The sequence below is a fragment of the Lactuca sativa genome, chromosome 8 (assembly GCF_002870075.4).
Source record: "Lactuca sativa cultivar Salinas chromosome 8, Lsat_Salinas_v11, whole genome shotgun sequence".
Taxonomy (NCBI): Eukaryota; Viridiplantae; Streptophyta; class Magnoliopsida; order Asterales; family Asteraceae; genus Lactuca; species Lactuca sativa.
Genome location: NC_056630.2, coordinates 122,601,764 through 122,625,893, shown reverse-complemented (window position 1 = coordinate 122,625,893; position 24,130 = coordinate 122,601,764). Strand labels below are relative to the sequence as shown.

The window sequence follows — 24,130 nt, the reverse complement described above, 5'->3', positions numbered from 1 at the left end:
ATGGTGATAAATAAAAGGAGTTTTATTTATACTCAAAGTTTTGAGGCCATATGGGATTAGTATTATTCTTGTGTTTCACATTTGCATGTTTTGACTTCCAGAATAATTGAGTTTATTAAGAATAATCGAATTATTCGAACGGGCCACAGTTGTTCATATGTTGGAAGTAGATATGAATGAATACTGTCGTGAATTGGTGCGTGGATTGTCTAAAGAGCATTAGACATAAGCAAATGTTTGCTACAACGTTCATGAGTGCTTATGAATATGATTTGAGCATTGGATTAAACCTACGCTCACTTGGATCACTCCATGAATTGTATCACGAGTGATTGGTGAGACGATAACATCTTATATTCTTGAAACCGAGATGTGTGAGTTGTATCTTGCGAATCGGTTGCACATTGATAATATGTAAACGCACTAGTAACTTGGTGTTATAAAACATATTGTTGTGTGTGATTTTGTTAGTGAGTGCAAGCAAGCATTGTATCAAAGTTTATCCGTTCCTTTTATCCAAGGTAGGATAAAAGCGATATCTTTGGGCCCCTCGATGATTTAGTGATGACAAACGTAAATGCTCGGCCGGGCTAGGGCTAATTTGATTTGTTCAATTAGTCAATCGTCATTAATCGGAAATCGAGATATAGTACAAAGAGAATGATTTGAAATCATATCTCATACGATATCCAGAATGGAGGAATATATGATCTCTTATCTAAGGACACGCGTATTTGATATGATCAGAGTTGACAACAGCTTTGGAAAGCTACGATTGAAGATCGGGATCCGAATTCATACGCATAATAGTTGTTAGACTTATCCAAGTGGGAGACTGTTGGATTAGTGTCTAAGTCCATAACTATTTTGGTATGTACTTGACCCAATGGTGCATGGTCCTTTTGGGTTGCCTTCACCTAAGCAACTTGATTGGAGAAATAAATAAAGAGAGAAAGGTTATTATGATTTATTAATATGTTATAAGAATAATATATTAAAGGAGAAATCATATTTGCTTAATTAATATTGGTCAATAATTAATTAAGAATTAATTTTGTGATCAAGTGTAATTAATTAAACTAGAGGGGCTGAATTGTAATTATGTGATAGTTACAAAATCAGGTAAGGATTATCTTAAATATAGGGTGAATGAATTTAAGGAGATAATGCCTTAGAATTCGACTAGGATACGGGTTTCTAAGACTTATCTTATGGTTGCTTGGTGGGCAAGCAACTATATAAGGATAAGGACTAAAACCCTAATCTTTACACCTATATAAACCCCCTAAGGCTCATGAATTCGTCTAAGCCTTCCCAAGAAGTCCTAAGGACGAATTCCTACCTCTCTCCTCTCTCTTTATACCTTCTCCACTTGCTTATGGTGTTTGTAAGCCATTAGAGGAGTGACACTTGTGACTCTAAGCCTTCCAAAGCTAATTCAAGGAGGAATTAGGATTGTTATTGCTACATAACAATCAAGGTAATATCTTAAACCTAATTATATGTTAATATCGATTTCCATATGTTAGAATTAGGGTTTATAGTCTTGGATTCAAAGCATGTACAATAGAGAAACCTAGATCCAAGCTTTAGGGTTTGCATGAGCACATAGGATGTTTTTATGACCAAAACCCATCAGCATCATGTTGGCCACCATGACAACAGAACTCCAAAAGTCCTATGAGGACTTCTACCCTTTTGAAATGCACCAAGATCTGATGGAAAGATACCATCAAAGTTCACGACAAGAGAGGTACGAAATCATTTGCTCCATGATAACAACCATGATGAAGGATGGGGAATCCGTCATGAGCCACATGTAGAAAATGCAAAGGTATGTGGATCAGTTGCTGAAGCTTAATGTGAACTTCCCTGAGGAGCTTGCAATAGATATCATTTTGCACTCCTTACCATCGTGCTATGATCAATTCCACATGACATATCACATGAATAAGGAAGAGGTCACACTCAGCAAACTTCAAGGACTCCTCAAGACTGCAGAAACAGGTCTTAAAGGTAAGTCGGTTGTTAACACTCCTACTCCAAACTCCGCCCCTGTCTTGGCAATTGGGAAAGGTAGAGGGAAGAAGAGAAAGAGCTCTTCGAAGGGTACCAATGCTAGGACCCTTGATGACTCTTCTTCAAGTGGAATCAAGAAAGGTTTCGTCACTCCTTCTTCTGACCCAAAAGAGGCTGAATGCTTCTATTGTCATGAAAAGTCTCATTGGAAGCAGAACTGCCCAAAGTATCATCAAGATGTGAAGGATGGGAAAGTTAAACCCAACCATGCATGTATTTACACTATCTTATCTAATAACTCACCACATTCTAACTCTTGGGTCCTTGATACCGGTTGTGGTAGTCATATCTGTTCTGATTTGCAGGGACTAAGAAGAAGTGAGAATGTGGAGCATGGAAGAATAAACTTAATCATGAGGAATAGGAAAGCTTTACCTGTCTCCAAGATTGGAGTTTATACTTTATCGCTAAGTAGTGGGTTTAATTTAGATTTGAATAAATGTTGTTATTCGCCTAAAATGGCAAGAAATATTATTTCCTTTCATGCATTGTATAAACAAGGTTTTACCTTTTCATTTGATAATGAAGTTGGTTCGATTAATGCTTTCTTTAATAATGTTCTTTATTTCAAAGCATTACCTTGTGATGGTGTGTATGAAACTGTATCTATGGTTGATAACTTAGAAAATAATGTATTGTGTATTGATTTTGTTACTGATAATAACTTGGATGAAGCGTCATTATGGCATTGTCGTCTTGGACATATAAGCAAGAAACGCATAGGCCAACTCCAAAAGGATGGAGTCTTGGAGTCTTTTGACCTAAGGTCAGATGATAGTTGCGAATCATGCTTACTTGGAAAAATGACAAAGTCACCCTTCACAGGTTCTTACTAGAGGGGTGAAGGTTTGTTGGATCTCGTACACACGAATGTGTGTGGACCCTTCAAACATGCCACAAGGGATGCTAATCGTTATTATTTGACTTTTACTGATGATTATAGTAGATATGGATATGTCTACTTAATCAAGCATAAGTCAGAGACTTTTGAAAGGTTTAAAGAGTTTAAACAGGAAGTCGAGAATCAATTGGGCAGGAACATTAAGATGCTTCGATCCGATCGAGGTGGTGAGTATCTTAGTTCAGAGTTCCTCGACTATCTTAGGGAATGTGGGATTGTCTCACAATTGACACCTCCCAGGACACCGCAGTTGAATGGTGTGGCTGAGAGGCATAATCAAACCTTGTTGGATATGGTTCGTTCCATGATGATTCGAGCTTCGCTACCAATCTCAATTTGGGGGTATGCCTTAGAGACTGCCGCCCATATCCTTAATCTGGTCCTTACAAATAAAGTTTCCAAAACTTCTCATGAGATGTGGATGTAGTGGTGTTGATTATGATGGTATGTGCGGAATTAGAAAGATCTAGTGAATCATCATGTAAAATCAAGAACACAAGGAGTAAATAAATCTGTGTAAGCTCATATTAGATCTAGAAAGAATATACAAATGGGTTTGTACAAAGTTTCTCTCTCTAGTCTAACACTCAAAAATGGATTCATCTCCATAATGGGAGTCACTCACTTCCTATTTATAGGAAAGACTCAACCCATACAAAGAGGAAAGCCTAAAACACTACATCCAAGAGTGACTTTGCACCCTAACATTCTCCCCCTTAAAGTTAGGATTGGATGTCCAGCTTCAATCTCCAACGAGCTAGCGCGATCAAGACCAAACTCCCCCTCGAAGTAACACCGGTCTTCAAATCCGCAAATGAATATTCGACAAACCTGAGAAGCTTCGAATACCCATCATTCTCCCCCTTTTTATAATCAAAAAATGATTATAAAACCCACTAAGGATGAGAAGCGACCGAGGAATAGTCTTCACTATACTCCCCCTTGATGTGTACCAAAAATGAATCACCAAAAATCTTGCACGGAAAAACAATCACGAAAAAGCCACAAAAAGAATTTCCAATTTATGAATTTTTTTGGCCTTTTGAGTGAAAGTTGCAAGATTTTTCAAAAACCGGGTAGAGATTGTCACTTTCTAAAACTTGCAGGGACCCATTGCGCCTAAAATAGCCTAATATGTGAAACTCTATTCCATTTGCGAAACTGGGCATAAAGCGTAAATTCGCACAAGCTGCAGGGACTGAACTTGTAAATTCTTCAATTTCTCTGCTTTATTAGCACAATTTCGAAGTTGGTATTTTCTTCCAAAATTTCGAAACTGCAGGGGCTAAATGAGCAACTTCATCCTACTTCACAAAAGTAACAAAATCAACCCTTAATGTTGAAACTGGGTAGATATTATAAAGTCGTTAAAACAACAGGGACCCAATTCGAAAATCTGAACATCTTCTTCCCAAATAGTCTAGATGCAAACACATTCACTGTTCGTCAATTAAATCTTCATAATGAAAATTGAAATCTCAAAAACTTCGTAATCCAATTCTTCGCTATTATCAAAATTCTTCTTCATTCATCCCAAATGAAATTCGAAATACACAATCTCCATTAAAAAAAATCAGATCGAAAATCCATGTTTTCTCAATCAATTTTCGTTTTGACTTCCCAACAACACCAATTTTGACCTCCATCTTTGACCTTTCAATTTGACTTCTGATAATCTTTGACACGAAAATCAAAATCCTTGACTTTCATTTCGATTCAAACAAACTTCCAAAAAATTTGAAATCGTCTAATCAACAATCGTTCCAGCCAATCGATTTGAAAAACATCAACGATTTCTTCATCCTCTTGGCATCAATTATTCGCAATACAAGCTTTTGATTTCCAGTTCCATCAATAGACCTCCGACAATCCAAACCCATATCGAAATCAGAACTTGAAAAACTTAATTCAAAATCGTCGTTTTTCTTCTTCCCATTCTCCATTAGCGAAAGTCCAATCAAACACGAATTTAACAATTCTCTGTACAATTTCATATCAAATCCATGATTGAACGATAATCATCCCTATCTTCATCCGTTGAATATGGCCTGTTCTTCAACAATCAATTATAAGGACACATGTTTTATACCCAGACTTTCTTCCAAATCGATCTAAGTTAAGGAATCAATTGACAAATCAAAACTTTAGATGCTAAAAATGGACACTAAACCAATTTATCCATTTATATATCAAAGATAATCAGATGCCAGACGCGAGATACAAGATACACTATGCGTGAATTGTGATGTGAGAAAACAATCGACTTCGAAGACTAAAACTTGAATAAGAGGAATGAATCTAATTGATCTTGGGCTCACATTTCGTTTGTGACAACCGATGAATACAAATTGGGCTAAAAGTATGAACGGAATGAATTGGGCTCAAGATGAACGGTATTCGAATGTTTATAAAAAGATGAACAAAGATTTTATTCGGATTGATCTAAACAAAAATAATTGGATCAATCAATGAGGTTGAAACAAATATGATCCAATGAAGCAAGTTGATCAAAAATGAAAAATGTAAATCACGAATCGAAATCATGGACGTTTTGGAATCCATTTGAGAATTTGAGATACCTTTTTGACGAATCGATTTTCGTTTGCAACGAACGAATTAAATTTAGAAGATCTTGGTTCTTTTGTTGGAACGAGAAAATCTCCAATTTGAACATTGTACCACCCACTATGCGTGATGTACAACTCGTTCTTCGTATTCTTCATGTTCTTCAACGATCCAAGAACATCTTCAAAAGAACCACCAACACTTTTGGGTTTTGACTTCAAATTCAATGCAACCTTTGGAGATTGTTGTTTTGGAACCCAAATTTGTTTAATGAATTTCGGTTTCATAACGTTTGACGATTTTTGTGAGTAAACCCGCTTGTTTTTGTGATTGATCTTCTTTTTCTTTTTCTTTCTCATCTTTTTGCATCTTGAAGACTTGACTTCATGAACAAACCCACTTTCCACAACATCAACTTTGTGAATTTGAATCAAATCTTTTAGAGTTTGATACTTGTGATTTTCTTGGATCACCGGCTTCCGATAAGGAATCATTCCTTCAAACGAATCACAAGAACACAAAATATCATCGGTTTGAACTCCAATTGAGCAAAAAACTTTTTCATCTTGAGAATCAACTTGGACTCCTTTTTCTTGAACATCAAGAACATCACATTGAACTCCATTATCAAGAACTTCAAGAAACTTAAGAGCACGAAGATCATTTGGGTTTTCAATTAGAGAAATGTATTTCTTATTGAACAAATCTCTTTCTTCTCCCTCCTTTTGATTTCTACTACGAACTATTATGGACAAGACAATTTTATTCAACCATGCAATCTTACAAATTGGTTGAAATACCAAGCTTCCATTATCATCCTTCAAACCTCCATAAGAAGCCGTATTACCCCATGAAATCAATTTGCTTAACACCAACCCATAAAATTGATCTTCATTTACTTTGTATTTCACATCTTTAACGATCACAATCCAAGAATCATATGGCAAACCCACCATGATCACGAAAACTTGAAGAATTAAAAAGAGAGAAAGTGTTTTTGAATGAGTTTTCTAGAGAGAGAAAGTGATACAAACAAGTATTTTAGAGAGAGAAAATTGAATTATGGATCAAATCAAAGAAAAATTCGATTTCTAGAACATAAAACACTCTCTAAACACGAAGATCCAAGATCATAAAATGAATCACCAAATCAAGAAAGCCATCAAGGATCAATTCTTGATCAAATCAAGAACACCCGCTCTGATACCAATTGTAGTGGTGTTGATTATGATGGTATGTGCGGAATTAGAAAGATCTAGTGAATCATCATGTAAAATCAAGAACACAAGAAGTAAATAAATCTGTGTAAGCTCATATTAGATCTAGAAAGAATATACAAATGGGTTTGTACAAAGTTTCTCTCTCTAGTCTAACACTCAAAAATGGATTCATCTCCATAATGGGAGTCACTCACTTCCTATTTATAGGAAAGACTCAACCCATTTACACATACAAAGAGGAAAGCCTAAAACACTACATCCAAGAGTGACTTTGCACCCTAACATATATGATCCTCATATGAAGTACACCACATTACATCATGCTTGAGGGAGGAAATGGAAATAAAATTAAATCTATAAAAAGTTTTTTTAATGATTTTGTATGTGGTAGATGGTCTTAGATCATGTAGTGCATATTTGAGCAACTACAGTCAGTAGTTAGGATATTGATAATCTATTGGTCTGTCCTTTTGGAAATGGTGTAGGTTGTAAATCCGGTTTGCTTGCATTTGTATTTTGTTAGAGTGGTGTCTTAATTTGGGGATCTTATTTTATTGAGAATTATCAGGTTGAAGCTTTGGCTTTTCCTAGCATCTGTTCAAAATGATATAAAAACAATTTACCTAAGGGTTTTGTAAGTTGAATGCTATAAGATTTCTATTGCTGTTGCAACAACCATCAAAGGATGTCTCTGTCACAACTGTAAATTTTGAGCCATGTAATCTATACATTCAAGTTAATGTGAATCAAAAACTTCAATCAAATACATTATGCTAGTACTACAAATAGTCATCAAACAATTGGAAACCCTAGAAGTCCTTGTTAAGTCCATTTTGGATTAGGACTCCCCTATTGGATCCAAATGGACCAATAAGCTTCCAATTAGACTATCATGGGCTTAGAACCCTAATTGGACTCTAAGTGGACCCATATTTATTTATTTCAACATTTTAGGTCATGAATGAAATGGATTAAGAGCCTTGATACATGAATAACCTAAAACTAGTTCAAGAAAAACATAAAAATCCTACTACATTCTCTTAAGCATAAAACACACTCTAACTAACTCTAATTTTGGGCTTAAGGGAAAAAGCCCAAATTTTTCTTTTCCCTCTCTAAAATCTCGGCCCAAAGGCCCAAACTCAAGAGGATAAGAAGAGAAGTTGACTTTGGTTGCCACCTCACTATTACCCATAGGACTTCCATGCATTACTTCCCATGCTTCCATGCATATCACTTCAAGATCACATCTCTTCTTCTCTTCTCTCTCACTCTCGGCCATACACCCACACACACACTCAAAAATCTCTCAAATCCTCTCTAGATCACTCAAGAACATCTCTTCCCCTCCATCCAAAATCTCGAAAATTTGGAAGCATTCAAGAAGGTTCTTCCACAAAATTCTTCATCTAAGGTAAGGTTTTGCTTGGATCTATGACTTGTATTCTTTATTTATCAAAAATCTCCTCCTAATCCATGCAAAAATCGTGATCTTGCACCCTAGAACCATCTCAAACTCGAGATCTTCATCAAAGGGAGCTTAGGCCAAAAATCACTTCATTTTCCTTCCATTTTTCCTTGCAAAACCGAGTCAACACCCCAAGGTGAGATTCATACCCCTATTTTCTGTTTTTATGAGTTTTGTGGGGGGGGGGGGGGGGAATACAAGTGAAAGTGTAGATCTATATGTGTTTGTATGCCTTGTATGATTTCCATGCTTATATGTATGCTTATATGTGTTTTAATGTTGGATCTAGCCATTAAACCCCTCAAAACCGAGATATAACTTATGTTTTATGATTTTAGCTTCAAATATATTTCTACATATAAAGTGATACAAGAAAAATAGCTAAGTGGTTAGCAACAATTTTCTTTAAGCTAAAAACACCCATTTTGGGCCAAAAATGTGAAAAATACAAAATTAAGGGCCCAAATTGACATTTCACAGATTCTGATGGATGAAATGTGCCAAAACAGTTTCCATAAAACTATTTCTGGAATTATATTCAATTAGAGGATTAAAAACATAAATTTCAAGCTTATTGGGCTAAAAATGAAAATTTCGGCCCAAGGAGGCCCATTATGCGAATTTTTCTGTTTTGGAGGGCCAAAACTGTGAATTTCTGTAAAACAGTGGACTATAAGTGTCCCAAATCCTTTTCAAAGGTTTAAAATGCTTTTTAAATTTAAAAAGGACCAAAGTTGCAAAAATTTTTCCAATTTGGGCCAAAATTGTCAAAATTGCGAAAAGAAGGGCTAAAATCGAGAAAAACTGCATTTTCAGGGACTTAAACTGTTTTCTATGAAAAATATGCTGGAAAATATTAATTTCAATAATTTTTGGTGTTAAAATGTCAAGAAAAATAGTTTAAGGACCAAACCGGGAAATATTACAATGAAAGGGTGAAAATGTAATTTTTACAAATAATGAGGGGCTGAAAACAGAAATATTACAAGGCTAATTCAATATGTACAATTTGATCAAACAATGACACCTCGACTATCGACGAAATACAACTCATTACAATACCAAAAGTCGTTGTTAAACGAATTGGCTCGGTCTCGAGCCAATGGAAATCTACAACTACTAACTCTTCGACACTACGAATCATACAAATAACGTTTGGTAATACATATACATACGAGTGTGCACAGACGTCTACGCACCATCTTCGGGCCCCAAAAGTGTAAAATCTTGCTTGTTGGGCCTAGCTAGCCCAATGACCTGATCTTAAGGCCCGAAGACACTTATTTTCTACGAAGTGCTGAGTTTCACCGACTTGGCACAACGTAGAGTGACTTTCAATGGCTTGTACCACTGGTCCCCAAGGGTCCTTGGTATTGCTAGAAGAGTCTGCATATTTTACGAGGCGGGTCGGGGACCCCTCGCACACATATTTTCCCCAACCGATTAATGGAGTCATCGGGGTCTTCGTGATCTCTTTCTCTTTGGATGTGGGACTACACCTAGTCAGGGCGATTGGATAACGTGATTAGTACGGACGACGCCTTCGGGATCGTTAGTATAACTATAAACTGGGCGTTTGTGTAATGCGGGTTTGTAGTAAATAATCATGCTCGAGAACCTTCCAACGTCGCCTGGGACTGACACTGCTATCTTCGTAATGGTTTCAACGTAACTTAATGGATTCCAAAGGAACTAGGGGAACATCGGGTTTCCCTAGGGTTTTCAATACATACAGATTTGAAATGCATACATTTTCAATGAACATTTTTTTTTTACAAGTATAGAAACAAACAAGCATACCTATGGATCTTCACAAACGTTTTCAAAAGCTTTTCTTTTCAGAAAATATCGGATTTTCTGGTGGTTTTTCAAGCAATACAAACATTCGATTTCAAACACTACTTATGAACTCACCAACATTTCATATGTTGACGTTTTTCAAAATACTTGTATTCTCAGGGAACCAGTGAATCAAGGGAAATCATATCCAGTGACGGTTGCAGTTTAATTTTGAATGAATGGAACAAATTAATTTTTGTGAATGTAATGTTTTAAACAATGTATGACATGTAAACACTACTGGTTGTAATATGAAATGAATGGTGACGAATGTTGTTATGTTTCATATATATTCAATGTTATGATATGCAATTGAGTCACGACAGCCCCCGGACGTTTCCGCCGTCTGGTTCGGGGGTGTGACAGTCTCATTGTAAGTTCATAGCAAACAATCAGGTAGTTGTTGTGTGTGGACTGGATTTTGTTGTCTCAAATCCTAATACCTAAAAAAGATGACATAGCATAAAAACATATAATACCAAAAACTAAAAAAAGAGTCATAAACACAAACAATATAACAATATATCATTTTGAACAGATTACTCACTTGCAAAGATCACCAGTTTCTGCTATTTCAGAAAGATTAAGAGAATTGGTTTTAGCAAGATATCTAGAATGAAGTGAGTATTCTTTAGCAGCATAAAGTTTTGGGCCTCCAAGATCACCAAACCCTAACATTTTAGCAAAATAAAATCCATTTTGTGCTCAAGTAGTTCTTTCCCATTGTTCCTTTCGCCTTTGATCAAGATCAAGACTCTTAAGCTGAAAGAAAAGATAGCTTGCATATGCCAAGTTCAACAACATGATCATTTGCTTCAATATCAAACATTATGTCTTGCATAAGAAATTTCACCAAAAAAACGTTAGGGTAAAAATGTTGTTGTAAACTTAAGTGCTTTTGTATAAATTTCCCTATTGAAATATATGTAGTGTAATGTGTATTATTTATCAAATAGATGAATCGATATTGATTCTCATTTATAATCATCATGGGCAAAATTGAATTTTAACCAAAAAGCAAATGCCAATCATTTGCTTATGTATCATGTAATAAATTGAAAAATATACATTTGTAATCAGGGCCAAAGAAAAGAACAAAAGCATACATCAAAATCTAAACATTCAAAATAATTTGATGCCTTCACTACAATGTTAACTTTGGAACTTATAATCTACAGTTAACATTCATCTTTGTTATGTTCTCATATAAGCTAAAGCACACGATCTAAAAGATTCAAGTCTTCAGGTTACCATAAGAACTGCTAAGTGCATTCATATATACGAACATACAAATGACTAAATGAGTGATTCCAGAGATCTAAATTCCACCATACAACGGAATGGAATCATATTCCAAAATGGTGAATTGCCTGGTTGAAACGTTGAACTGTTGGATAATGCACAATGCCACCAGTAAAAAAAGCACAACCAATAACTAACAACATGTTTGATAAGGTGGATCCTAACAATGATTGGTGAACAACCTTATCTGTAATAAAACCTTATCTGGTCACTCAAAGAAACCTTTAACTTATGAGAATAACATAAATACTGAAATAAACATTCAGAAAATGAGATTAATGATTTACCTTATTGTAGTTGTAGGCACTTGATTGTCGGAGTTTTCATTTCGATTTATTGGTGGTTATATGTGGTATAGATCCGTTTAGGTCAATTTGGCAATAGATGCTTGTACAATCAAATACTTGATTGGCATAGGATCGTCTTCTCTAATCAAAGGCTTATTTGACAGTGGAAGCTTCTCTAATCAAATACTCGATCGATCGTCCGAAATACAGTGGAGATGCGAATTTCGTTTCGTTTTTTATAGAGAATTCTACAAACCTGGATTCATCAATATGAAGACGATGAGTGAAGACATTTAACTCCTCCTCGGACTTCATCGATAACCAAATACAAATGCAATAAGATTTATTCCGGGAGGTGATTACAGTGTAGGTTTTAGTGGAGGCGGATATGTTGTAGGTTTAGGAGGAGGCGATGGTGGCGATGTTGTTTTTAGGGAAGATCGGCGTACTCGATTCTCTCCAATGTTATCCTGATTAAATGAATCTCCGTCTCGAAGACATAAAGATGTGTGTGTGTGTGTTTGTGTTTGTGAGGGAGAAAGAGAGGGGGGAGACGATGAGGAAGCCTATCAATTGATGGGGGTGACGATTATCGGAGGCGGCCATGGATTTCAAACGGTGGCTTCATCCAACAATCAACGATAAAGACGTGATGTATGTGTAGAGAGAGGGAGAGAGGTAGGATGAAGAGAGAGAGAGAGAGAGAGAGAGAGAGAGAGAGAGAGGCAAAGTTAACGTGATTAAATCTGAAAAGGGGGAATCAATTACATTGTCCAAAAAATACCCTTGATTCTTTTTAACTAGTTGTGAGACCCGTATATTATACGGGTTGATTAAAACAAAATGTTAAGTACAAAACGATTAAATAGAAATTTTATTTGAATTTGAAATTGAAATAAGTGAAAATTATGAGAAAAAACATATAAAAAATAAATAAATTGAAATTATGTGTTTATTGTGTAATAAACGGGTTAATTATAATAAAATGTTAAACATAAAGGTTTAAACTGTAAATTTATTTGAAATTTAAAATTTAAAATTTAAAATTTGAAATTAATGGTAGGTTTAATTTATGGAAACTAAATTAATGATATATTGAAAATAAAAATTAAAATAATGACAAGTGGAAAATAAATATATCTTAAATAATGATAAAATGATATGTGGCTAATTTTATGAGAGAATAACATGTGGCAAAATCATTTTCATTTATTAGGGTAGATAAGATGCCCCCGTCCATTTTTATTTTCACATATTTAAAAATATACCACAAAGCATCCTAACCCTCTATTATTTTAATCTAACGATCATTGATTAGTTCTCGGGTTCTCAGGAAACTTTGAGTTCTCAAATGATCCTTCATCTCTCTCTCTCTCTCTCTCTCTCTCTCTCTCTCTCTCTTTATATGTGTATATATATATATATATATATATATATATATATATATATATATACACACCGCGCAAAGCGACGGGTGCGAATAATTTCTTTAAGAAATTAATTTCTAGAGGCGATTAGTGTTTTTGTGCAAATAATTTACTATATCTAAACAATATCAACAAGGGTCATGTTAGCAGAAACGAAATCAATAAGAATTAAAATATGAAAAGTTGGGATTCTTTACAAATATACATTAACTCATTTGATGTATAGACTTAACTGTCGTTGAATTGTTCTTCAAGATTTACTAATATTTTTGTATTGACACGTGATATCCCTCTAGATAATGCCAAATAGATAAATTTTGCCAAGGATTCCTCAATTTCTGTTTGAAGATGACATGTTCCCATTCAAGCTAAAGAAAAAACAATTTCCAATGCGGTTATGTTTTGCAATGGCAACCAATAAAGTTCAGGGACAAACAATTTCAAATCTAGGTATATATCTTCCAGAATCGGTTTTCCGCCTCAATGAAATTGTGCTGAAAACTTTTGCATGTCAATCTTGTGCTATTACACAATCCATTTAAAAGGTTCACGATTCTTGTCATATGTGTTCATATTTTTTATGATTATCCTTAACGTGTGTTCATATTTTTAAATATTTACATCACAAATTCTGATATGAGTGTGTTATTAACTATCACTAAGTGTATTAAGTTTAAAAGTTTTTTTACTTTGCAGACCCGTACCCGTGTAGTAGTAGTAGTAGTAGTATATATATATATATATATATATATATATATATATATATATATATATATATATATATATATATATATATATATATATATATATTGGGAAGTGGGAATGGACAAATGTAGCATGGACACGTTAAATTCAATTATTTTATTGTATCATCACACACATGAAATTTAGGGGATATAATACAAGTAAGAGTAATGACAATTACAAATCATATTTATTTAGTTTCAAACATGAGGAAGAGAAACCAAAAACTCTGTTAGTAGTAGTAGTAGTACTTAATTACTTATAACAACGGTAATGAACTACAAATTTATAGTAGTCGAACCTTTTAAAGACCATTTCATACTGTACTCCCCAACCACAATTTCTACATTCACCATCTGACATAAGACCTTGAGCCAATGTGAGACGGCCTTGTTGAATGCCTCCAAACTTTATATTCACAAATTCATAAGTGCTTCTCTGATACCTGATATACGTATGTGTCTCGCTCTGAAGTATTAACGGAGCACAAGCAGTATGTATCGACTGAACACAATCATGACAATGATAGAAAGATTGATGAGGATTCAAATCCTCCTCACAAATTTCACAAAAGTATTCACTCTTGTGGTTCTCAATCGGGAGGTAACTTAGCTTCATGGGATGCTTGTCATACTTGTGATTGACTGTCTTGGCTAATAACAAAGCACATTCCGGATGTATATAAATATCACACGTGTCACAACGGAATGAAAGTTGACCTGGAGTATGATGTCGGCGACACATATAACAAGGAGTGTGATCATCCCTATATTCTACGTTAACTATTGAAAGAAGGTGATTCGGGTGAGCTTTGTGTGTGATTTCTTTAGGTATAAGCCCACAGGTAACATCAACATAGTATTTACATTGGGCGCAACCATACGCAAACCCATTGCAATGTAGATAACAAACATTGCATTTGAACACATCGAACTTGCAACCAGGGATGTTTGAGTAAATGAGATGGAGGGTATGTTGTGGGTGGCCCGGGTGGTTTTCTATTACTGGGGGGAGTCGTGTGCACCACTCATGGAGAGCAAAGTTATTGCAAACCCCCTGAATCTGAATCTGATCATCATTTTTAGTAGCACACCTGTAAAATGGCATGGTTGCTGTGATGGGTTTAAGGCATCCATTGCATAGCAGTTGGGTCTTTTTCATTGGGTTATGGCACTTTAATAACCAAGAAGAGGAGGAGTTTTGCCCATTGCTCAGTGTGTGATCAACTAGAATTAAAGGGTGTCGATGACTAATGTGTGTTAGGTTTACCTTATGATGATGATCGGTTTGTTGGAAAAACAAGTGTTTTGGTAGGCTGTATGTTTCATCAGGGAATGGGAGATGAAGAAGATGACGATGGTCACCAACTTTATAGTTTTTTCTGGTTCTGCCAACGCCTGATAAATTGAAAATCAAGTCACGAGTATATCTCAAATTAATAAAGCTACATACACGTAATTAATTAATTCACTCATGAAATTTGTAACATGAGTGAATGATAATGAAAAGAAAGGATCCATTAGTTACCAGGAGGCAAGAAGATGGACATGAATGGCTCTCTTCTTGATGTTGCGCAATCCACATGGGTGTAGTACATGCATTCATCACATTTGTAAATCCAAAGATTCTCCATAGCTCGAAAATCATGACCACATACTCTGCATCTAGGATCATGTTTAGCTTTTTGATCCTCTCTGGGGAATGAATATGAAATGGTGAGCGGATGGGTATGATAAAAAGCACCATGTGTCCTCTCTTGGATTAGCAAAGATTTTGATAGGAAAGCACATTCACTGTGTATGGTGAAGTTGGTACAAGTGGTGCAGTTATAGAACATCCCTTCATGTCTTCTCCCACAAGCACTACAGTCGCATAAAACAGGCTTTGTGATAGCACATGTTAGCAAGTGTGGGTGGCATGGATGATGGATGATCCTTTTTCTTATATCCACTGCACAGTTTACATCAATCCAAAATTCACATTCAAAACAAATGTAACGCAACTCACCTGGCTTATGCTTACTCCCACAAATATTGCATGACCAATTATAACGAAGCATAAACATGGTAAGAGGATGTGGATGAAATGCGATCTCCAAACGTGTTGGGATCTCACCACAAAATTTGTGAAGTGAGAAATCACACGATGAATCTGCCATACACTTGTAGTAGTGCCTGTGGTACACATTGATTTCTTCACCACACCTGTCACATGCACCTCTAAAGCCCTCTTTTGTAATCACATCATCACCATCATCATCTTCATCAGCATCAGCATCACCATCTTCTTTTTCTTCTTCTTCATTTTGTAATTGTAGCTGTAAATCAACGAGCTTTAATGGATGCTTGTGTTCAAGTACTTGAAGTGCCTCCATGATAATTATATATTTCCGTATGAACAAAGATGTTATCATATTTATAACAAAGAAAAAGAACATATGTGGCAAATTCACGAAACGGTGTGGACTTTTTTTGTTCTTTTCTATGTACTATTGGTTATTTTGCTTTTTTGTCACTCCTTTTTCTTTTATCCAAAGAAGTAATCAGTGAAATTTGTTAAAAGTGGTTACAGATGGAATTTAATTTTGTTTGAGTAGTTTACAAACCAAGCTTTTCTATTTGTTCGTTATAATTAATATGGAATTTCTGATTATAATAATTTTTATATCACAAAATTTCATAATTTATGATGTATTTTATGAATGTTTTAAACATCAACAAAATAAAAAAAAAATATGATATTATATTGTGTACATTGTTTTCTCAAGATCATAATTGTAAAAACAGTTTCACATTTTGTTCTTTTTTTTTTTAGTTTCATACTCAAAGAATAAACACAATTGAAACACACAAAAATATGATTCTTTTCTTCTTTCTTTTTCTTTAAAAATATGATTCTTTTCTTCTTTCTTCTTTCTTTTTCTTTATCATTAATACCACCTCTTCAATAAATAAAGAATAAATCACATAGGAAGAGATGATATTTGATACTTCATCCATCCATCTTTTTGGTTAATTCTACTTTTTTGCTTCCTTGAAAATATTTGCAACAATGAGCGAATAAGCAAACATATAAATGCATTACGTTTCACTCCGTACTATTTTAAACATTGGTAAATACAAAATATCATATTGTAATGTGTACATTTTTTTCTCTAACTCTTCACTATTCCAGATTCTATTTTATATTTTGATACCTTTTTTTAGTTTAATGCTTAAGCAATAAACCAAATCTTTTTTACCTCAAATTAAGAGAAGAACAAGCTACGAAAAGCTTCAACAACAAACTCAAACAAATCCAATACTTACGACCCACCACACTTTGTGATGAAGTCTTAATAGTTATATTGAAACCAAGTGCCAAGTATAAGTGTTATACAAGTCGACTCTATTCTAAATTGACAAAAACAAATTTATGGAAATTTTTGCAAAAAGGTCCATGTGTTTTTTTTCTTCCAAACCCATTGCAATGTTTATTTGGGGTTTTGCAAATATAAAAATAGTAATGGTTTAGTGGCAATTTTGAAAATAAGCAACTTTGCTGGAGACCATCATCAACCACAACAATACAAAAATTGGCATACATGGCATTGAATTTTATCCAACTCATCACTTAACTACTGCTGTACCAAATGTCACATATACCCCCTCAAGAATTACTTACTTGCTACAAATCACAACATTTCAATGAAAATATTTCACATGCCATTGCTACTTTGTTGTTTCTCCTTTGACTTCTTCACCCGATGCTTATCAGCAAATGAATCCTCTGACACTTTGTCATTCTGCATTTCAACCTCTCTCCTCTTCTTGGTATTACTGGAGCCAAGTAATTAATAATAATGTCAAAAAAAACTTGATGCTTATTCAAATCAAAAATCATTTTATAACATGTTAATAAAATAACCTCTCAGTATGTGCCTCTTCTGCAGGTTTATCCAACCAGCTAACACTTCCTGTGTGATTTGGAAGCAATGATCCGGATATATGAAGTATTTCCTCATCAAAACTAGAATCATCAACATTCAAGGTCAGGTCATTTATAAATTTGACTGAATTATCTTTTGCATAAGTTGGATGAAAAACATAAATTTCTATAGCAATCAAAATGTAAATGCCCAAAAATCATATACAATCCAAACTGTGCATAAAATTGATTATGAAGAAAAAACATAACTTGAAAAAAAAAAAAAAAGAAGAATTTATCACCTCTTGACAACAAAACGTAGAATGGTTCCAATCTCTATCTTATGGCGCCTGTTAACATTGCTACCATATACTTCCTTCCCATGTTTCTGCAACAAGAAAAATTCAAAAAGTATTGTTGGCATTACTTTTGGAATTCCACAACTTATTTGTAAGTGGTTGAAGAAAAAAGGGGATCTTTACAAACACAATAGTAGCCATTCACTTACAACTTTGTAACTAAATTCTTCACGAATATCTTCTTCTATAATGGTTGCTGATGAGAAACCAAGAACAACAATGTGTATAGACTGTTCTGCAAGTTTGACTATCTTTCCTTCTGTAAAAATGATTATAGGGAAATTTAAGAAACAAAATAAGAATTTAGCATTTGATAAATATAAGCAATGTTGCATATCATGAGAGCTATCAGTGGATTGTACCTAAAAGCATATCTGGTTTTGGATAGAAAAGTAAGAGTTGTGCTTGTAGTCTCACACCAAAGTAAGGATTCAAGCCTGGAAGAATCTTTGCCAACTCTTTTTGAGTAGAAGCGCTGTAAGCCAACAGAACACCATCGAATGTTTCATTGAACCTACAAAAACAAGTCCATATAATAACACTGATGATATGAGCCTATCTTCCTTAAACGGACTTGTGTTATATAATAACAACATCTAAAATCATTGATCCATTCAGATCATCATTTAAAACATGGCTTTCTGTGACAAACAGAGCTGCCTAAAAGTTCAATTTATATGCATGTACAGGCATCGGTTTAATCTTCTTTAAGTATAGATATAAATCGATATTAGTTCCCCCCAATTGTGTACAAGGACATGAAAAACAAAGTACTCGAGTTCGATAAGATGCATCAAAAGGAAGAAGAATTACTTGAAAAGCATTGAACTTAGTTCACGGAAGATGGCTTGAGACACATTTTTGGACTTTGAGGGATGTAAATACAGCACCAATTCGGCATCAGATACCTTCAATCCCTCCATTGATGTTGTTATAGCTGAAACATCAAATCCCTAAACTATAAACCCTAGTTTCCAGGGTTTTAACATCGTACATCGACGCCTGTCTATTTAGTAATTCGGAAGGATGCGGGCCTGCTTAAATGGGCTATATTAATACGGGCTATAATCTCTGAATCTATTCGGAAAACTTTTATAATTTTACACATAAAAGGTGTAAAACTGTAAATACTAAATAGTACCGGAATTGAAAGTTTTGATCAAATTGGAACTCGGACTCCAAATATCCAATATGTAAACCAAGCAATAGAATGAAATTATTACTATTATTATTTTTTGTTAATTAAAGGTATTATTAATTATAATTCATATATATTTTATTTTGTTAAATTCAATTTTGCAAATATAAATCTTTTCAAACTATCATGCAAACTAAAATGCCCTTTTGCTGACTTGAATATCTTTTTCTTTTGAATCTTAACAAATTCTTCCATGTTATAAAAAATTTAGTTACTTAAACTTTTTTATTTAAAAAAAAACCCCAAAATCCAATCTAGTAAACACCAAATAAAGTCTTTGTTATACATCCAAGTCGTACCATTTGAAACTAATAAAATAACTCATGGTTTATTTTTTACTGCTATTTGGATAAGATATTATATAAATAAGTAGGGATGTTCGTTTGGATGGATCGGTTTGATCCGATCCAATCAAATGAATCCAAATTGATTTTGGTTTTCAAAACATGGATCCGAATAGTTCAAACTAAATTCAAATCCGATCCGATCCGATCCAATTACAATTCGGTTAGATCGGTTTTTATAATTCGGCTTTCAAAAACCGAAATATTTTAAAACAACATATACTTATAATGTTACCCAATTTTACACAATAAGTGAAAACAAATTATTTAGCTGTGATTTTAAATTTATAAACAACTACTAAAAAGATATATGACAATTAAATATTTTATAGATAAAAAACTTTTGAGAGGTAATACATATTGATGTTTTTTTAACGGGTGAAACATTTTGAACCTATTTGAAAAAATAAATTACAAAATTAATAGATAACTATAGATATATATTATAAATAAATAAATAATAAACGTTTATTCGGTTTTTTGGACTATTCGGTTCTTATTTTATAAACCAGAACCAATCCGAAATCCAAAATAATAATTCAGTTTAGATGAAATCCAATCCAAAAATTCGAATATCCGAACCAAATTGTCCAATTGGACAATTCGGGTTTATCCAAACACTGAACAGCCCTATAAATAAGTGATATTTGTTAGGAAGAAATATTATATAAATAGATTTTATTTCTTTTTTGGCCTCAAATTAACATAGATAAAAATAAATAAATAAATAAATAAAAAATAAAAAAAAAAGTAGGTGTATGTTTAGTAACTGCTTGAACATAGATATTGACTGCATAGCCTATATAGAACTAAAAAAATATTACATGATATTATTAAATTCTAGAAACATTAATTGATATTCCAAAAAACCACTACCAACATAGATATAATTGTTATTCGACATAAGATTTTTAATTTAAGTAAATGCATAGAGCTTTTAATTTTTAGTTTTTTAAGAAAAACTCTAAAAGAAAAAGTTTCTTTTCACAATGAGTTTTTAGATTTTATTTTAAACAAAAAGTAGTGAATTCAAAAGCTATTTCAAATAGCTTTTATTTTCAGACCTTTTAGAAACAGCTTCATAAGCCACATCTACTTTTTTTCAAACATTTCTATATAAAAGCTACAACTTCAAGTCTATAACTACTAGATTCAAGCTAATCCTGAAAAACATATCTCTTATGTTTATCCGATAATGAAACACTAATTTTAACCAAATAAAAATATATAACTGGTTTAACAGATATAAAAGTAATATAATTATCTCCTAAAGATAGTTTAATTATTTTCTAAAGATAAGAAATAATATGTTTGGTTTTTATTTCAGGCTTCTCTATTTAAATTTAAATTAAAAAATATTTAGCAGCCCCATGAGTCGATGAATTACTAACGAGTTCATATGGTCTAGCCGTTATAACCCGCATCTTCCCGGATAATTCAGTTTCACCGGTAACACTTCAGTCAACTCTGGATCATCGGATAGGTCATAGAAGGAGTTTGGTGAAGTTTTTCTCTTAACATTTAGATAATCCTTCCAAATCTCCCCTTTCCAGTCGCAGAGATCGAGGGGGAAACACAGAGATCAGAGATGAGTAGAACTTGTTACAATGATGTGTTGCCATTTTCAGCAATGATGCTGATCGAATGCATTATTGTAGGCGGAAACACATTATTTAAATCGGCAACTTCTCAAGAGATAAATTCATACGTTTTCACCACTTATGTCTTCCTTGTCGGCTTCCTTTTCCTCTTGCCTTGTCCATTCATCGTCCGCAGGCAATTTTGATTATTATAGTTCGTTAATTCCCTATTATGCAGGAACCTCTAGTTCGAATTGAATTTCTTATTTCAATTTGTGCAGAAAATCAAGCATCCCGCCGCTGAAGTTCGCCATTGTTGCCAAGCTTTTCCTTCTTAGCTTGATTGGGTAAACCACCTTGATCTGAGTCTTACCATCTGTAGAATTTGTTGAATTTGCTATTTTGACCCTTTCATTTTAATTGAGACTTGGGAGGAGGAATATTTTAGTCTACTAGTATCAAGGATTGGTGGAACCCTAATCTTTTATAAGCATTGACCTGAATTTCCAGGAATTGCAATGCGCGGATTTGGTAAAAGAATTCAAATTTTGCAATTAAACAATGTACAATTTCCAATTCAAGTAGGATATAAGACAACTAAAAAGAAACACAGAAATTCACACTTATGTTAGCTATGATTCTTAAACTCAGGAACCTCAGCTGTACAGGTAAATTGGATCTAAATTTCTGCTGTACTTCATGTCAAAATGTACTTCTGCTATCTTATATCTCTTTATTTCCCTTTCATACATCCCTGTGATTACAGGTTTCTTCTGTAGGTTACTCATATTAGCATGTCTTGTTTGTTTTTCTCTACTATCGATTCAATCATCAATATAATGATTGAAATGCTGTAAATTGCAGATACATGTCTCAGATATTTGGATATGTTGGTATCAAGTACAGTTCTCCAACACTTTCTTCAGTTATGAGCAACCTGGCACCTGCTTTCACCTTCATTCTTGCATTCTTCTTCAGGCACTCTTCCAAAATCATTAATTCTGCACATTATGACCAGAAAACATGAAAGAATTTTGTCATCAAGTCAATCAATTTTTTTTTTTTTTTTTTTGGTCTATCAGGGTGGAACAACTGAATTTGCAAAGCTATAGCAGCCAAGCAAAAATTGTGGGAACTGTATTGTCAATATCTGGTGCAATCGTAGCAACACTGTATAATGGCCCATCAGTTACCATATTATCTGATTCATCAAAAAGCTTATATTGGATTATTGGTGGAATTTTACTTGCAAGTCAGAATTTTCTACTTTCATTTGTTTTGGTTTCTCAGGTACCAAAATTGTAATTTCTAATGTTAGCATAATACTTGTTATTTATAGCAAACTTGATTGTTTTCAGCAACCCTGTACGTAGGCACAAATCATGATCCAGTATCCAGTGGAACTAATGGTTGTTTTCATCTTTGGGTTAAGTGGGATGATTGTAGCAGCATTTGCAGGGTTGATTATGGTGAGAGATTTGGATGCTTGGAAACTAAAACCTGACAAGATGCTGGCTTCTATAATATACATGGTAAGAAATGAAGTTTTTTTTTTTTTTTTTTTGTTGTTACATTAAACATTGTGTCCTTGTGAAAGTCTTGGTTTTGTTGTTTATAGGGGATCTCTACTGGATTTTTAAGTGGTTTGATTCAAGTATGGGCTTTGAGATTGAAAGGACCTGTGTATGTAGCCATGTTCAAGCCATTGTCGATTGTGATTGCAGTTGCTATGGGTGTCATATTCCTTGGTGATTCACTCCATCTCGGAAGGTCATTCCAACTTCTTCTTCTTCTTCTTCTTCTTTTTATTGAAATATCATTCCTCAGTGTCGAAATTGAACTCAAATTTTGGTGCAGTGTTGTTGGGGGCATAATTATATCATTAGGGTTCTATGCTGTTCTATGGGGAAAAGCAAAAGAAGATGGTGGTGTTCATTACAATGAAGCATCATCATCTGCCCAAACCAGCCCTCTGCTGCAAGAACATGCTCTTGAAGAGGGGCAATAATGAGACCCCCCCTGGAATCAAACAGAGGTTCTACTTCTACACACTAAAGTAACAAAGGTTAGAAGTTGCTCTTAACTTATGCTTCAGTTGTATAGCAAAGTTTTTTTTTTTTTTTTTCTGCTCTTGGTCCTTTGTGTGTGTAAAATATATATGACATGATAAATGCTTAAGCTTTATCAAAGATGGCCATTTATTCTTAAGGCTTGTAATATAATGTAATTCCAGAACTTATTTGTCACTACTTTTGTTATATCAACCAATCGATATGTGGTAGAGATCGGGTCAAAATGAACAGTCTTTCCAATCACATATAGAAGGATGGTACATGCCTCAATGGTATGAGTAGACAACCCATAATCATGGTGACAAGATGAGAACACAATGATCTGTTGGTGGTGTTGAACTTCTTAAAACAGGCATGTGGTGCTTATTTGTGACCATGTAGACTCCATTTGGAGGGCGCGTGTAACACCCTTAGCTAGATCTCCATTGGGGAAGGTATCTTTGACATTCATATGGTATAGAGTCTAACGACGGATAACTGCAATAGCAACCACCTTGCAAACAAAATGTAAAAAGATCATGTCTCATTGTAGTCGATCCTATACTCTTGATTGAAGTTGTTTGCAACAAGGCATGCATTATATCAATCAACTATACCATCTAAATTGCAACCTAATTTTTGTAGACCCGCTTAAAACAAATGATAGACTATTATGGTGGAAGTGGAACAATGTCCTATGTTTGGTTGTTTCCTAAATCTTGTCCTTTGTAGCTTGTTGCCAAAGTGGGTGTTAGATTTTGGGTCTAATATTTCATGATTCGTGATTGCAATCATTTTCCAAAATCTTTAATTTTGACCCTTTTGTGTGGGGGTGTCATGATATTTGATTTGGGATAATC

General features: G+C 34.1%; 3 protein-coding genes across 3 annotated transcripts; 1 reads left to right on the top strand and 2 right to left on the bottom strand.

The window, feature by feature from the left end:
- Positions 1-13,926: 13,926 nt before the first annotated feature.
- Positions 13,927-16,247, bottom strand: LOC111898877 (uncharacterized). The gene is made up of 2 exons (XM_023894766.3): positions 15,360-16,247; positions 13,927-15,229 (listed from the first exon to the last, which is right to left on the bottom strand). The coding sequence occupies exons 1-2, from the start codon at positions 16,243-16,245 to the stop codon at positions 14,088-14,090; spliced, it is 2,028 nt and encodes a 675-aa protein (XP_023750534.3). The 5' UTR covers positions 16,246-16,247; the 3' UTR covers positions 13,927-14,087.
- Positions 16,248-17,385: 1,138 nt separating this feature from the next.
- Positions 17,386-19,101, bottom strand: LOC111898880 (uncharacterized). Its single transcript, XM_023894769.3, has 6 exons — positions 18,911-19,101; positions 18,460-18,611; positions 18,247-18,356; positions 18,041-18,126; positions 17,739-17,840; positions 17,386-17,650 (listed from the first exon to the last, which is right to left on the bottom strand). The coding sequence occupies exons 1-6, from the start codon at positions 19,018-19,020 to the stop codon at positions 17,530-17,532; spliced, it is 681 nt and encodes a 226-aa protein (XP_023750537.1). The 5' UTR covers positions 19,021-19,101; the 3' UTR covers positions 17,386-17,529.
- Positions 19,102-21,028: 1,927 nt separating this feature from the next.
- On the top strand, positions 21,029-23,468 carry LOC111898879 (WAT1-related protein At5g40240). Its single transcript, XM_023894768.3, has 7 exons — positions 21,029-21,415; positions 21,501-21,566; positions 22,084-22,197; positions 22,302-22,509; positions 22,593-22,751; positions 22,838-22,989; positions 23,077-23,468. Exons 1-7 carry the CDS (start codon positions 21,228-21,230, stop codon positions 23,225-23,227), a joined length of 1,038 nt encoding a protein of 345 aa, XP_023750536.1. The 5' UTR covers positions 21,029-21,227; the 3' UTR covers positions 23,228-23,468.
- The last annotated feature ends 662 nt before the right edge of the window (positions 23,469-24,130 follow it).

Excerpts from the sequence above, each read along its gene's own strand:
- LOC111898877 (XM_023894766.3), bottom strand. The coding sequence starts at position 16,245 with ATGATAACATCTTTGTTCATACGGAAATATATAATTATCATGGAGGCA. Across the intron at positions 15,230-15,359 it reads GTCCATCTTCTTGCCTCCTG|GCGTTGGCAGAACCAGAAAA; the intron begins GTAACTAATGGA and ends TCAATTTATCAG.
- LOC111898879 (XM_023894768.3), top strand. The coding sequence starts at position 21,228 with ATGAGTAGAACTTGTTACAATGATGTGTTGCCATTTTCAGCAATGATG. Across the intron at positions 21,567-22,083 it reads TTCCTTCTTAGCTTGATTGG|ATACATGTCTCAGATATTTG; the intron begins GTAAACCACCTT and ends TGTAAATTGCAG. Across the intron at positions 22,198-22,301 it reads ATTCTTGCATTCTTCTTCAG|GGTGGAACAACTGAATTTGC; the intron begins GCACTCTTCCAA and ends TTGGTCTATCAG.
- LOC111898880 (XM_023894769.3), bottom strand. The coding sequence starts at position 19,020 with ATGGAGGGATTGAAGGTATCTGATGCCGAATTGGTGCTGTATTTACAT. Across the intron at positions 18,357-18,459 it reads AAAACCAGATATGCTTTTAG|AAGGAAAGATAGTCAAACTT; the intron begins GTACAATCCACT and ends TCATTTTTACAG. Across the intron at positions 17,841-18,040 it reads CTACGTTTTGTTGTCAAGAG|TTTTGATGAGGAAATACTTC; the intron begins GTGATAAATTCT and ends TGATGATTCTAG.